We start from the raw sequence: 13,427 nt of genomic DNA, 5'->3' as shown, positions 1-13,427 counted from the left end.
ATTGCTCAGCAGTGTTTATTATAAGTGTGAAACATGCGTAAGAGGAACTGCAGTCTGTTATCTGAACATGTATTATTATTATTAGTAGTGGTAGTAGTATCGGTTGTAGTAATTGTAGTAGTTGGAGTAGCAGTCGTGGTAGTAGTAGTTTTAATAGTAGTAGTAGCATTAGCATTAGCAGTAGGCCTAATGGTAGCAGTAGTAGCAGCAGTGGTAGTAGTAGGACAAGTGGTATTTTATTCATTCATTCATTCATTCATTCATTCATTCATTCATTCATTTTCTCTACCTGCTTATCAGTTTCAGGATCGCGGGAGTGGCATTTAATTATTTATTTATTTTGTCCCCCGCAATGTATTCGGTCTTCTTCCAGTCGTTTGTTCATCCGTTCATCCGTTCTCTTCTGTCACATGCAATATCTCAAACATTCGGATTTTGACGGAATTTGGGGACATAATGCATCTCACCAAAAATGACACTGATTGGCCCAAGGAGGGGGGTGGGGGGGGGGGGGGGGGGGGGGCGGGGGGGCGTTATACAATCACAGGTCAAAACAAGGTGACATGCTCGTCACTGATTGGCCCAGGCGGGGAGCGTTATCATTCCTGGGGGGGGTGGGGGTGGGTGGGGGGGGACGACACGTTTACTTGTTTGCCTTGTTATGTTATGTTATGTCACCATCTCCACAGGTGGGCGAAGGAAAATCTGTTGCACTTACCGCTTGTGTGTTTTCATCGTGACTTGCGTACCTGTCTGGATGCGTTTCGTGTCTACATTGAGATTTTTTTTTTTTTTTGCCGCTATTGGCTCCTTTTGTCTGCAGAATCTTTTCGTTTTAAAACATCTCCATTGTGCAGGTGACTACCGGAATTAAGGGAAACCCCACACCGCTCAGCGTCTCAGTGGGGGAATTTCCTCTGATGTGTCCGTTCTTTGGCTGGTTACAGGTGCCTCGGCGTCCAGCCTCGCTCAGCACATCTGTCTGACTGGCCATTTACCCTTTCTGTCTGGCTCCCTCTCTCGCCTGACCCTCTCTGTCTCTCCATATCTCTCGCTTTCTCTCTCTCTCTCTCTCTCCCTACCTCCCTCCCCGCCTCGGTCGTCAACCTGGCCCATATCTGTCCGCCTTGTCGTCTTCCCTCGTACCCGCTCGTCCTTGTCTTAGTCTCTCGCTATTCCTCTGTCGCCCCCTTCTTCGTATGTTGTCAAAACCCTCTGCATCTGTCTCAAACTCTCTCTTTCTCTCTATCTAACTCCCCTTTCCTGCATCCCGCCTTACATCATCCCTCCTTTTGTCTTTTATCTTTGCCCGCTTCCTTTCTCTCTCGGTCCTCCTCGGCACCCCTCTGCCCTTCTGTCTTCTTCCCCTTTCCTCTTCCTTCCCTTTATCCCCCATCCTCCGTCCTTTCTTTTCTACTTCATTTGTCTCAACCTTTTTTTCCTTTCTCCCTTCTGCTTCTCTTCATCCTCCTTCCTTCCTTCCTCTTTCCTCTACCCCCTCCTCCCTACGTGTGCATTATCACAATTGTACCTGTGCATTCTTGCGTGCTTGTGTGTGTGTGTGTGTGCATGTTAGCCTGATCCACAACACACATCCACAATGGAGCCATGTACCCGTGGCCCCCAGGGACTATGTACAGTAATACAGGAAAAGAGGTTGATGGATAGAGATGAAAGGCCAGCTCTCACGGTGAGGAATGACACTCATCACCATCTCTCTGTCCACTGGTACCATGGGGAACCAACCGCCGTGGGCGCGGGTTCAATTCCACTGCCTGTCTCTAGTCACATGTCAAAAATAACAGAACTCAAAGCAGGGACAGCTGAGAGAGAGAGCATGGGTTAGAATGGGCAACGGACAAGAGAGAGAGACAAACAGAGGGAACAAGATAGATAGATAGATAGATAGATGACAACGATTCTCAGATGCAGATGCAGGATGATATGGAATCACTAACATTTAGAATGCTATGCTGCCTTCCTGCGCTCACGGGAACATCCAGAAATCATTCCCACCGGGAATCCTGTGTTACAGGAGCGTAGCACAGCTTTCCCATGGCGCATTTCTGACTTGGAAACTGGTTTCCAGTAATTCTGAGAGAGCACGAGTGCAGCATATCAACACAGCGGCACAACGGTGGCATGACAAGCAATGCACACGTCGAATGGAATGGCTTTTAATCTAAACCCCGAGGCCCCCAAAAGCAAAAATCCACGCTGAAACAGAATTTGCATGTGCTGCTCCCATGATTGACAGTTCGGCCTATTTGTGTAGACAAGCAAGCGAGATAATTAAGGCAACCTATACTATACTCTGCTCTGCAGTGTTATCACGTCAATGTTATATGACTCTTTAAGAAGCAGCTGGATTTGGAGGTAGCTTACACAGGCGATGGAATGAAGCTAACGTTGGTGGAAGACTAGCATATTGCCACGGTCATAGAATTAGCAAATGTGGATTCTGTTTTAGTGTGGATTTTCTGTGTCTGTTTGAGTCAATGACAGAATGCTATGGTCGGTTTTAACGATAACATACAAGAAGAACAAAGCTAGACCATACTACCATTCTATCCAAGCACTAGAGTTACTTAATAACTACTCGGCTAACAAGAAAAATCATTTCACCACCGATCAAATCGCCAAACCCAATCCGATGAAGCGAGTCCGCCTCCCTCGCTCGTGTCCCATTACCTTGTTGTCGGACAGGCCGGTGACCTGGTCCACGAACTCCTCCTGGATCATGAAGGCGGCCAGGTTGGCAGTGTAGGAGGCCAGGAAGATGACGGCAAAGAAGGCCCACACCGACACGATGAACTTACTGGTGGTGCCTTTGGGGTTCTGCACCGGCACAGAGTTGTTGAACACCAGACCCCACAGCAGCCACACCGCCTTGCCCATGGTGAAGGACGGGCCGTGGGGGTCTGGGATTGGGGATGGGAGGGGGGGGGGTGTGAGGAGGAGGAGAAGAGTGGGAGAGAGATGGTTTAGAGGAAAATAGGTTAGAGGGATATCTGCCAAAAAGTAACATTGCTTTGGAAACTAATAAGATGGTTATTTGGGGATTAGGTTTTTAGGATCCACCTAAAGTAAGTGACAGATCGTGTGTGTGTGTGTGTGTGTGTGTGTGTGCGCCTCCTTACCTCTACCCTGTGCCAGGTTTCTGTTGAAGCCAAGAGGACTGATATACTCAAACATGAACACGGCCATTGCAGTCACCAGCAGCAGCATCACAAACATCATCACCCACACTGATGCACTGAATGGCTCTGAGAGACGGGAAAGAAACAGAGGGAGAGAGGGAGAGAGAGAGAGAGAGAGAGAGAGAGAGCAATAAAGAGGGGAGAGAGAGAGATTCAGTATTTACACACACAAAGGGTGAAATTTCTATATCTTGTACATCACTTTCTGTGAATCATTCTCATTCTCCTTCTGTCTCTCCCTGAATAATAACTGAATGAACAAATCAATCATGTGTCCGCACGCCCACACACACGCCCACACACACACACACACACACACACACACACACACACACACAGAGCAAAGAAATGCAAGGATAACAAGCTGACTGCTGCATGTTCACCTCCATGCCTCCCCACACCTATATATACACACACACACACACACACACATACACTGTTTGACAGTGTGAGTAGGCGTATAGGAAGCCCTGGTGTCAGCAGTCCTGTCCTCCCTCTGAGCTCACAACGCTACCGCAGAGATTAAACCCTGCTTTAATGTATGGGAGAGCACTGCTGGCACGGGGCCATGCTGTGTGCGTGTGTGTGTGTATGTGTGTGTGTGTGTGTGTGCATGTGTTGGCAGGCGGCCATTACGGGGTTTTCCCTGCTAAACCCTTCTAATTGCCACTCTTACAGTAATAACCGCATTCCACACGTATGTCGATGTGTGTCCCTGTGTGTGTGTGCCTTCATATGTGTGTGTGTGTGTGTGCCAGCATGTAGGTTTGTGTGCTGACACCAATGTGTGTGTGTGTGTGTGGACAAATCTGTGGATCTGTGTCGCACCTCTATGCGTTTGTAGGCCTATAATTGTGTTTAGGCCTGTATATTTGGATGTGTGACTTTGCGTCTGTGCCTTCATACGTGTGTGTGTGTGTGTGTGTGTGTGTGTGTGTGTGTGTGTGTGTGTGTGTGTGTGTGTGTGTGGACGCTACGCAGCAAATAGAGGTGTGTAACGGTCATTCGGGTTAAAATCCTACGGCTAAGTCCCTCTCCGGTAAGTGAGAGCCAGTGTGGCGCGGAGCGAGAGTTCAGCTAAATCCCCTCTGATGAAAGACTCGCTATTGACAGCTGTGTAACAGAACCGATTGTGTTGTCAGCTCAGTTTTTTTCATGTGGCTGAGGGGAACACACCCACACACACACACACACACACACACACACACACACACACACACACCCAAAACAAATACACCCCTCCGCTCAAGCAAGCAAACAAGACAAATCTTCCTCTCGCTCCCTCTCGAGTCCGACAACGAAGCGACAAGTTCTTTTCGGCGACAGTTACCGAGGAAGGCTGACGGGGAGACGGTCCCGTTGCTACGGGACACCATGACGCTGATCCCGGTTTCCACGAACGGGACGGAGAAATCGATGACCTCAGAACGCTCCTCATTGATCGTCAGAGATCCGACGGCCATGACAGCTTTCTTATAGACCACCTGGAGGGGGGGGGGAAGGAGGATGGAGGATGGAGGATGGAGGAGAGAGGGGTGGAAATGGAGAAAGGTGAGGGAGACAGACAAGGGTGATGGAGGGAAAGAGGAAGAAAGAGGGGGGGGGGGGGGGGGCGGCGGGAGGTCGAGGGAGAGCAGATTGGTGGAAGAGAGGAAGGTTTGGAGGGAGAGAAAGAGGAGGGGACAAAGAAGGGAGAAGAGAGAGGGGGGTAAAAAAGGTAGGAGAGGGAGGGATGGAGGGAGAGATGCAGAGATAGAGAGAGAAAGAGGGGAAGGGTATAAGAAGAAAGAGAGGAATGGAGGGATGAGAGCAGAAAGAGAGAGAAGGTGGGGGAATAAGAGAGAGCAGAAGGAAAATGGATAGATTGTGAGTAAAAAAGGGGCGAAAAATGAATGAAGCAGGGGAAAGGCAGCAGAGCGGTGGAGGTGAAGAGAAGGAGGGATGGACACAAATGGATTTTAGATTCGATTACACTTCAATCACACTGGCATTCACTGGGTTTCCACATGAGAACGGCAGGCAAATGCAACAAACAATCAATATAATCAATTTAGCTTTGAAAAACACAAGTTAGGCCCAGCCGCCTGCTGAGGCTACACTGCAATCATTACTGTATGTGTTCAAATCCCTATTCACACTCATGTTGCTTGATACATACTAAGTGGGATAAACACACACCTTTCCACAGCTCACATTACTTTTCCTATGAATTTTTCACATTGCTGGTGAGCCAAATTCAAGCATCTATTATTTCTGTTCATCTGTCATGATGTCAGCCATGTTTACCCTTTTCATAATGTGGCCTGATTCTGTTGTCAGATATGAAATACTGAGAATAATTCACTTTGTAATGCCAACAGATATACAGAGAGACTAGGATTACTGCTGGGGCTGGGCGATATGGTTGAAATCAATATCATGATAATCATAAGGATTTTTCCCGATATCAATATATATCATGATATGGCTCATGTATGCAAAATCACGTTAAATAATCAAATGAATGTTCATCTCATTGAACCGAATGGTGATGTTAGGTGTGGTGTCAAAAAAAACTGAAATTTTCAAATAATATTCCTACCATACCTCATTTTATCAGAGTTTTTAAGTAAAATTTGCTTGTTATCATCAATTTAGACAGCAGAAATGTGTGTCACGATATCAAAATATCATCACGATATGATTCCACTGAAAGACGATAAACGATAATATTGAATTATTGCCCAGCCCTACTGTGCATCTTAAGTATAGTAAGACAAACAATGATATTTTTAAAAAATCAAGTTTAGCTAGTTTTATCAATTGTATTACTAATTTAGTTGTCATAACTAGTCTCTACAAATGAACATTATCTTTCACTATATTATGGCAAAAGCTAAAAAAAATTATTTAGATTTGAGTTAATAACGAGTTAAATTTCCTTTTCCCGTTATTAAAAGAAAATTCCTGCCAAAAATGTGCCTGAAAATGAATTTAACTGACTGAATAGCAATAAAGTTTTCAATCTCAGCCTGAATCTTAATCAATATAATCAATATGCGAGCAGGAGTAACGGCTAAATAAAATGAATGGCAGCTTAAGTTCAACTCAATAAATAAAGTCTGCCGTAAAAGATAAAGACAGCAATAAAGTTTACAGTCTTAAGCTGAACCCTGGGACTTTACCTCCGAGTTAGAGCTGGTAATTAAAGATATGCGAGGGGGTTTTCTGCAGGAAAAAGCTAAGATTTGTTTACGTTGTGAGCGTGTACAGTTGGTGCCAAAGCCTCCTAGCTCAAAACAAGTCAGTATTTCAAGCTCTCTTTTTTTAGAGCATCTGTTTTGAGTAGTTTCATGTTTCCTTACAGTCACAGACTCTAGTCAGACAGTCATAGTGCAGACAGCCACCCTAATGCTTCCCATATACAAGTTGTACCTATTTGATCAGAGATAAGAAGAACACAGCATCTGTGTTGCCATAAATTATCTTAACAGAACATCAAGTTTGACCATAGTCAGCAGCAGTAGACTTGTTGTGTTATCTAAAGCCTTATTTGCACAAGACTAGCATTACGTTGGAGACCTCGTGTAATTATTGAATTACCCCCTAACCTCTGTGTTTTGTGGAACACATTTGAACAGGATAATTGAATTTGCTTAAATCACCAGCACTACATTTGTATAAGGTCAAAATTTTAGTAATTAATTTTAGTAAGTAATGGCAATGCATGAGAAGAAAGGTTGAAAATGCATTGAAAACATCCTTCCACAGATTATACTACTGACATGACAGGAGGAAGATAGAAATTGCACAGAAGAAGAAGAAATCTTGTGTGAAAAACAAATTCCGGCTGAAATGACCAAGAGTTTGGTTCACACAGGATTACAGAATCAGGTTACCTCTGTCTTCACAAAAAAACAGTGAGTCATTTTCACTGGAATTTTTACTTCACGAATTACGGACATGACAGATTCACACAGGATTGAAATCACTGATGATCTCCGCAAGTATTACAAATCACTGGACGTCCCAAGGTAATATTACTTCCGTGCAAATAGGGCTTAGGTCACACCGGCCTCCCCTATATAAAGGCCCAGATTGAACTGTAGAATGTATACATTCTGGTGTAACTGTGTGCACACTGATATTGACCTGCCTCTCCTGCTCTTTACTGACTGAACTCCGTTGTCCCTGATTCAGGATTGGCTGCTTCCTGAAGCTTTGAATTTGACTGAGCTAACCTTTGAACCTGCTTTACACTCATTCACACACTTTACACACACATTCACACACTCACAGCTCCTTCCTTACCTCTCCCACCATCCCGTTCCAGACGTTGTTGATCTTTTTGCCGTGTTTGCCGTTGGTTACTAGGTAAAGGTCGTAGGTGAACTTGACGTACTTGGCTATCTTTTTCAGGATATCGATGCAGAAGCCTTTGCAGCACTTCTTGATGTACGTTCCGCCAGCCTCTGTTGTGTTGCTATGGAGACACAAACAAAAGAGATGGGTCATTGGCTGAAGACTTGAACGGTACCCAATGTGGACCAATGAACACACCAATGAAAAGAGACTGACCAGGTAAATCCAGGTGAATGCTGTGGTCCCTTATTGAGTCCACCCTTTACATCCACCAAACATTGGCCATCAAAGACAAAAGGGGGGAGGTACACTAGTTAAATGAAGGTTTTTAAGCATTCAGAGAGTTGCAAAAGGGGGTGCACCTTACAGTACCTAAAGTGCTGTTTTAGTATGGAGTCATATCCCTAACCCTATGTATCTTTGACATGTTCTACTCATTTAAGGTATACAGGACCATCATCAGCAAAGAGTTTCCCTCTTTTTGACACAAACTATAGCACACATCTCTCTTGGGGGAAAAACATATATTTATATATAAAAAAAATCAATGATTTGCCTGCTCCACCATCCCACTTTTTACATTTGTATTCCATACCACTGAAAAAATACCAGCCTGGGACTTTTTCACCTTCGAGATCAGGACGCGCTATTCAGGAATGACACCCGAAGACTTAAGAAAACATGTACATATCCTTGCTCTTTCCAGCTCTCTCTCTCTCTTTTCTCCCTGTCTCTCTCTAGAGAAGGGGGTTTATGACGGCACTGCATCTGTAAGCCTTGAGCCATCTGTGTGAATGAATTTGAGAGCAGGATAGTTCAGACGCTGTCCACACACACACGCGCGCGCATCAACTCTCAGCCACCTGGGACTCTCATTTAACTTTCAGATGTGTGCTAATGAGGTGGAGACAACCTCGTCCTTTAGTTCAGCAACAAGCTGGATGCAAGCTTGAGAGACAGAAAGAACGGGGGAAAAACAAAACTGCACACATCCAGCCATGACTCTGCAGAAGTAAGTTACCTTCAGACTTGAAACTCTGTCACTTTGGAGCAACTCTGCTGTGTGTGGGTAGGACGTTACTGTTAGGTTAGCTGGATTTTTGCCCCAAGTCCAAATTCCATTGCTACCTTCCAGTCACCACAGATCTGTCAAGTGAATGTCACCCAAAGTAGAATCCCTGCCTGTCCCCAAACTGAAATGTAATTTTCTTTTATGGTCTAATAGTTTCAAACAAGACAGAAAAGATTCATTCTGAAAAAGCGAGGCGCTGCTCCGTCAACAGTTGACTTTTTGAAAGACTTTGTGCGACTACCCAGGGTGATTTTCCGGGGATGTGGACAGATATTATGTATAGCAGCTGTTAAGAGCTCATTTAAAAATGAAATAAAACAGCTCATTTGCATCTAAATGCCCCAACAAACAGTCCATGAGTCAACAAAGTCGGTCTGTAATTCATTACCAGAGGAGCAGCTACGGGTTCAGCTCATCATCAGTCTGTTGAAGACTTAATAAATAACCTACACAGATTATTTTTTAGTGTAATATTTATTCTTTTAACCCTATGTTGAAATGAGAGGAGGTGTGGAATATGATTGGGTTTAACATTGTTAGTTTGTCTTAAACAGAAAGAATGAGAGAGAGAGAGAGAGAGAGAGAGAGAGAGACAAAGAATGACAAGAAAGAGAGGAACTACCTACCGATAAAGTACTACCCTGCATTAAAAAAATATATTCCAGATTTTTCTCTTCTCTCCAATGTCATGACTTCCAGTAGTACTTGGTGAAGCATGCTAAAAACTCAGGAATAATTGTTGATTTATTTATTTTAAAACATATGTTGTCACTATAGATAACAGCAACATAATGTATGTATATTACCTAAGTTCAGTAGTTTAATTTCTTCAGTTTGTACCACTTCAAGTCTTTTTTTTTTTACCTTTCTATCTCTATGATGTGCTTCTATGGTACGTGTAATTTACTAATTGCTTTACGATGTACTGAAATGCGTTGGCAATATTGGTTCTTATCTATTCATGCCAATAAAGCTTACTTGAATTGGTAATTGAACTGAACTGAGAAACACAGAGAGAGAGAGAGAGAGAGAGAGAGAGAGAGAGAGGGGAGGAGGAGGAGAGAATACCCCTTACTGTATATTCCCATTCTAACAGTATAATAGGGAGACATTCAGGTTGGGCTGGCTCAGCAAAATCCTCTATTCCGATCAATCAGAGTTGTGCTTGCGCTTGTTGTGACGCACAACTATACATTCCCCTGGAGACCACACACACACACACACACACACACACATACACACATAAATATATATTTTTTGGGTCCCTGGCCTCCAATTCACCACGCACAGAAGCAATGGCGACGACCACAACTGTTATGACAACACTAGCAATATACCCAATTAGAGTGGGGGAGATGGATGGATGGATGGAGAGGATGGGAGAGGGGGACAGAGAGAGGGAGGGAGGTAGTGGGAGAGAGAGTAATATGTGAGAGCCTGAAGCGTTCAATAAACCCCATGAGCCCAAACCAAATCAGAAGTTTTCTACACAACTACAGAAAAAACTAGAAGAGACAGAGAGAGAGACAGAGTACACCTGTATGTCAAAGCCATTGTCTGTGAGACTGAGATCACTTGCCAGTAGCAGCCAATAGAGTTTCTCATTGCACATCGCCTGGGTGTGTTCCTGAGAACGCAGTGGGCCATCTATATTTCCGAATACATCCAGGAAATATTTAAAAGAAAAAGTGTTTTTTTCATTTCAGAGTAATGCTAAATTTGTAAATTAAAGTGAAACGCCACTCAGTTGAAAACTGCAGTGTAGGCAACTTCGCACTTTGGCAGCTCCAAGTGGCAGCAAGGTGTGACAGTTTGACTTTTTGAAAGTTTGAAGGACTTCATTACCCAGAAATCATGTAACGTGGCGTCAATACTCTGCGCTCTCCTTGGACCTAAATGTGTTTTTCTTAGTTGTTGGTCGGGGTGCAGATGAGATGAATCTTTTGACAGCAGTTTTAGCCATTGTTGGTGAGTCCATTGTGCTCACTACTGTTCAGAGAAAATTATGTATTATTTCACCCTTAAAGCTGCAATAAGCGACTACAAAGGCAACACCTTTCTAAATAAAGCACAGCAAAGCCACTGCATTACGGAAGCCCCTAAGGACAAACCTAACAAAGCACCGTGCATTATGGCTAAAAGCTAAGCTAACTGTACCTACAGAGAAGTCTCAAAGAAGTGTCAAAGTGAAGAGGTAGGTAGCAAGTTTACTCACTCGCTTCATTGATTATAAGATTTTTTTTTCAGGAATGGGAGGGGGAGAGGGCCGCTTTTAAACAGCGAGGGAGGAGACAAGCTAGTTTTGAACAAATGGAAAGCTACTGAGAAGCTACTGAAATCTCCACATAGCACCCATTAGTTTCAGGATTGGTTAGAAGGTCTGATATCGCTTATTGCAGACACTAAGAACATTCCATTCATTTCTCCTCTGTTGCAGCCCCAATTTGTGATTTAGCCTGATAAAACGTGTATTGTTACATGAACGCTTGCCTAGTGCAGTGTAAATAATTCATATACACTATCCATAAGCTCTAGGAGAGTCCAGTCAGTGCTTGTGAATAGGAACAACTCTCTCTCAAAAAACAAAATACGGGAACTGGTGCTTTTCTGAGTGGACTAAAGCTGTAACATTGTGTATTTGACAATTCAATTTCAAGTCCCTATTGCATTACGTGATTGCTTTATGCTGAATCATTGTACAAATCCAATCATTTTAACATAAGTAGCCTAATGATGAACCCAAATGGGAATATGGGTGGATTTTGGGACAGGGAATGGGATCTGTTCGGGGAAAAAGCCAAGGAATAATGATTAAAAATAAGAGAAAGGAGGGCAAAAAAGTCAGGTTTATGGTGAGAGTGATAGACTCAGCATATAGGACAGAGCGGTAATAGCTGCCTTCAAGAACACAGTGTACCCATTTAGCCGGGCCACAGTACAGTTCAGGCAGTGGAGAGAGAGAGAGAGAGAGCATGTGATGTTATGGAGGCTGTTTTTGAAGTTGCCAGGCCAACTTGATATAGAAACGCTACAGGGCCTGAGGGGTCTCCAGAGAGGGCAGCGTGTGTATATATGTGTGTGTGTGTGTGTGTGTGTGTGTGTGTGTGTGTGTCTGAGTGAGTAGGGGTTGTTCTTTGGCCCAGCCTGGATGAGTGAATTTGTGGTTCTGCATGCATGGATAGGCCTCCACCCCTACCTCCCCTTCTCTCTCTCTCTCTCTCCCTCTCTCTCTCTCTCTCTCCCTCTCTCTCTCTCTCTCCCTCTCCATCCATCCCTCCCTCTTCCAAATGGACACCACGGATGCTTGAGTGGGAATTGCGCTGTCGGAGGGAGGAACACACCCGAACGCATTGGCCTGTGAGTGAGTGGACATGTGGCAACAAAGAGTGTGTATGAGTATGTGTGTGTGTGTGTGTGTGTGTGTGTACATGTGTGTGTGTGTGTACGTGTGTGTGCTCCTCCTTGGAGATGCTTTATCCTCCGCCCTACTTCACAGTGGTTCTAGATGAAACTCTCTGATGGCCTCTTCCCTGGGACCCTATTACCGCTTAATCAACTCTGTGTGTGTGTGTGTGCGTGTGCATGTGTGTGTGTGTGTGAGAGAAAGAGAGGGAGAGAGATAGTATGCATGCATGTACGTCAGTGTGTGTGTGTGTGTGTGTGTGTTCCACTAAGGAAGGAGATAATATTTAGTTATCCTCTACAAATCAATTATACGCCTTGATTCACCAGCACTCAAGCCACTCAGCGATACACACACACTTGCAGCCACTTTCCCTGTCTGTGTGTGTGTGTGTGTGTGTGTGTGTGTCTGTACAGTGCCTACTTCGGCAAACATAATAAAGCAAGAGGCCAGCAGTATTTGGGCGTAAGAGTGAAAATTGGTAAAACTAAATTGCTGAATTCAGCAGTCGCCTCCATTTTCAGGGGGGGGGGGGGGGGGGGGCTGCTGCCTTGGTCTCACACTGCACCGCGTGTTATTTAAGAGGCAACAACACACACAGGGCCCTGTTACCACGCTCATGTGGAGGAGAGAGAGAGAGGGAGAGAGAGAGAGAGAGAGAGAGAGAGAGAGAAAGGGGGAGAGCGGGTTTGAACAGTTGCTGACCTGTTTCTCGGTGAATGCTAATGGTTTAGGCAAAAAAAAAACAAGGAAAATACTGCAGAGAGAGGGGGAGAGGGAGAGAGAGAGAGAGAGGGAGGGAGGAAAAATGCTGAAGAAAAGGTGGACAGATGAGATACCTTCTGACAATATTTTTATGGCATCCACTTTCGCCCTAATTTGTATACTAACATTCAACTTACAGTTAGATAGATAGATAGATAGATAGATAGATAGATAGATAGATAGATAGATAGATAGATAATAGAGGTGTGACCAACTTTGCTCAAGTCCCAAGTCAGTCTCAAGTCTTGAGGCACAAGTCTAAAGTCAAGTCCCAAGTCTAAACATAGATTTCCAAGTCAAGTCCATGTCATTAATGTCAAGTCTCAAGTCTAAATGTAGAACAGCAAGTCAAGTCAGAACAAATCAAGAGTCCAGTATCTTTAATATCTTAAAGAAAACTAAATATCTAGGACTTTTCAATGCAATATGGTTTTAATAGGATAAAAACTTAGTAAGAGCATCATGAGTTTGATTTCTGTAATACGTTTCGGCTTCAATAAATTCAATCATTCCATACAAATTCAGAAAACAGAATTTGAATTCAGTCGTCTGCTGGAACAAATCTCATCACTTTTCAATCTGAGTCATTTACACAAACACAAGATCTCAAGTCAAGACTTCAGAAACCTTTTCAAGTCATCAGAGT

The 13,427-nt window shown here is 44.0% G+C and overlaps 1 protein-coding gene across 1 annotated transcript in view; it reads right to left on the bottom strand.

The window, feature by feature from the left end:
• grin2aa (glutamate receptor, ionotropic, N-methyl D-aspartate 2A, a) overlaps positions 1-13,427 on the bottom strand; it is a gene marked incomplete at its 5' end in the record, with an annotated part of 68,813 nt that overhangs the window by 22,726 nt on the left and 32,660 nt on the right. Inside the window, 4 exons of the mRNA XM_071527656.1 lie at positions 2,692-2,921; positions 3,141-3,266; positions 4,531-4,684; positions 7,491-7,662. Coding sequence (XP_071383757.1) covers positions 2,692-2,921; positions 3,141-3,266; positions 4,531-4,684; positions 7,491-7,662 — 682 coding nt within the window. The remainder of the gene's footprint in view (positions 1-2,691; positions 2,922-3,140; positions 3,267-4,530; positions 4,685-7,490; positions 7,663-13,427) is intronic.

The sequence above is a fragment of the Centroberyx affinis genome, unplaced genomic scaffold (genome assembly GCF_046629955.1).
Source record: "Centroberyx affinis isolate AG114_WGS23_722 - 3 ecotype Tasmania unplaced genomic scaffold, CSIRO-AGI_Caff_v1 ptg001561l_1, whole genome shotgun sequence".
Classification (NCBI taxonomy): Eukaryota; Metazoa; Chordata; class Actinopteri; order Beryciformes; family Berycidae; genus Centroberyx; species Centroberyx affinis.
The sequence above is the reverse complement of the archived record's forward strand: the minus strand, read 5'-3'. Positions and strand labels throughout refer to the sequence as shown.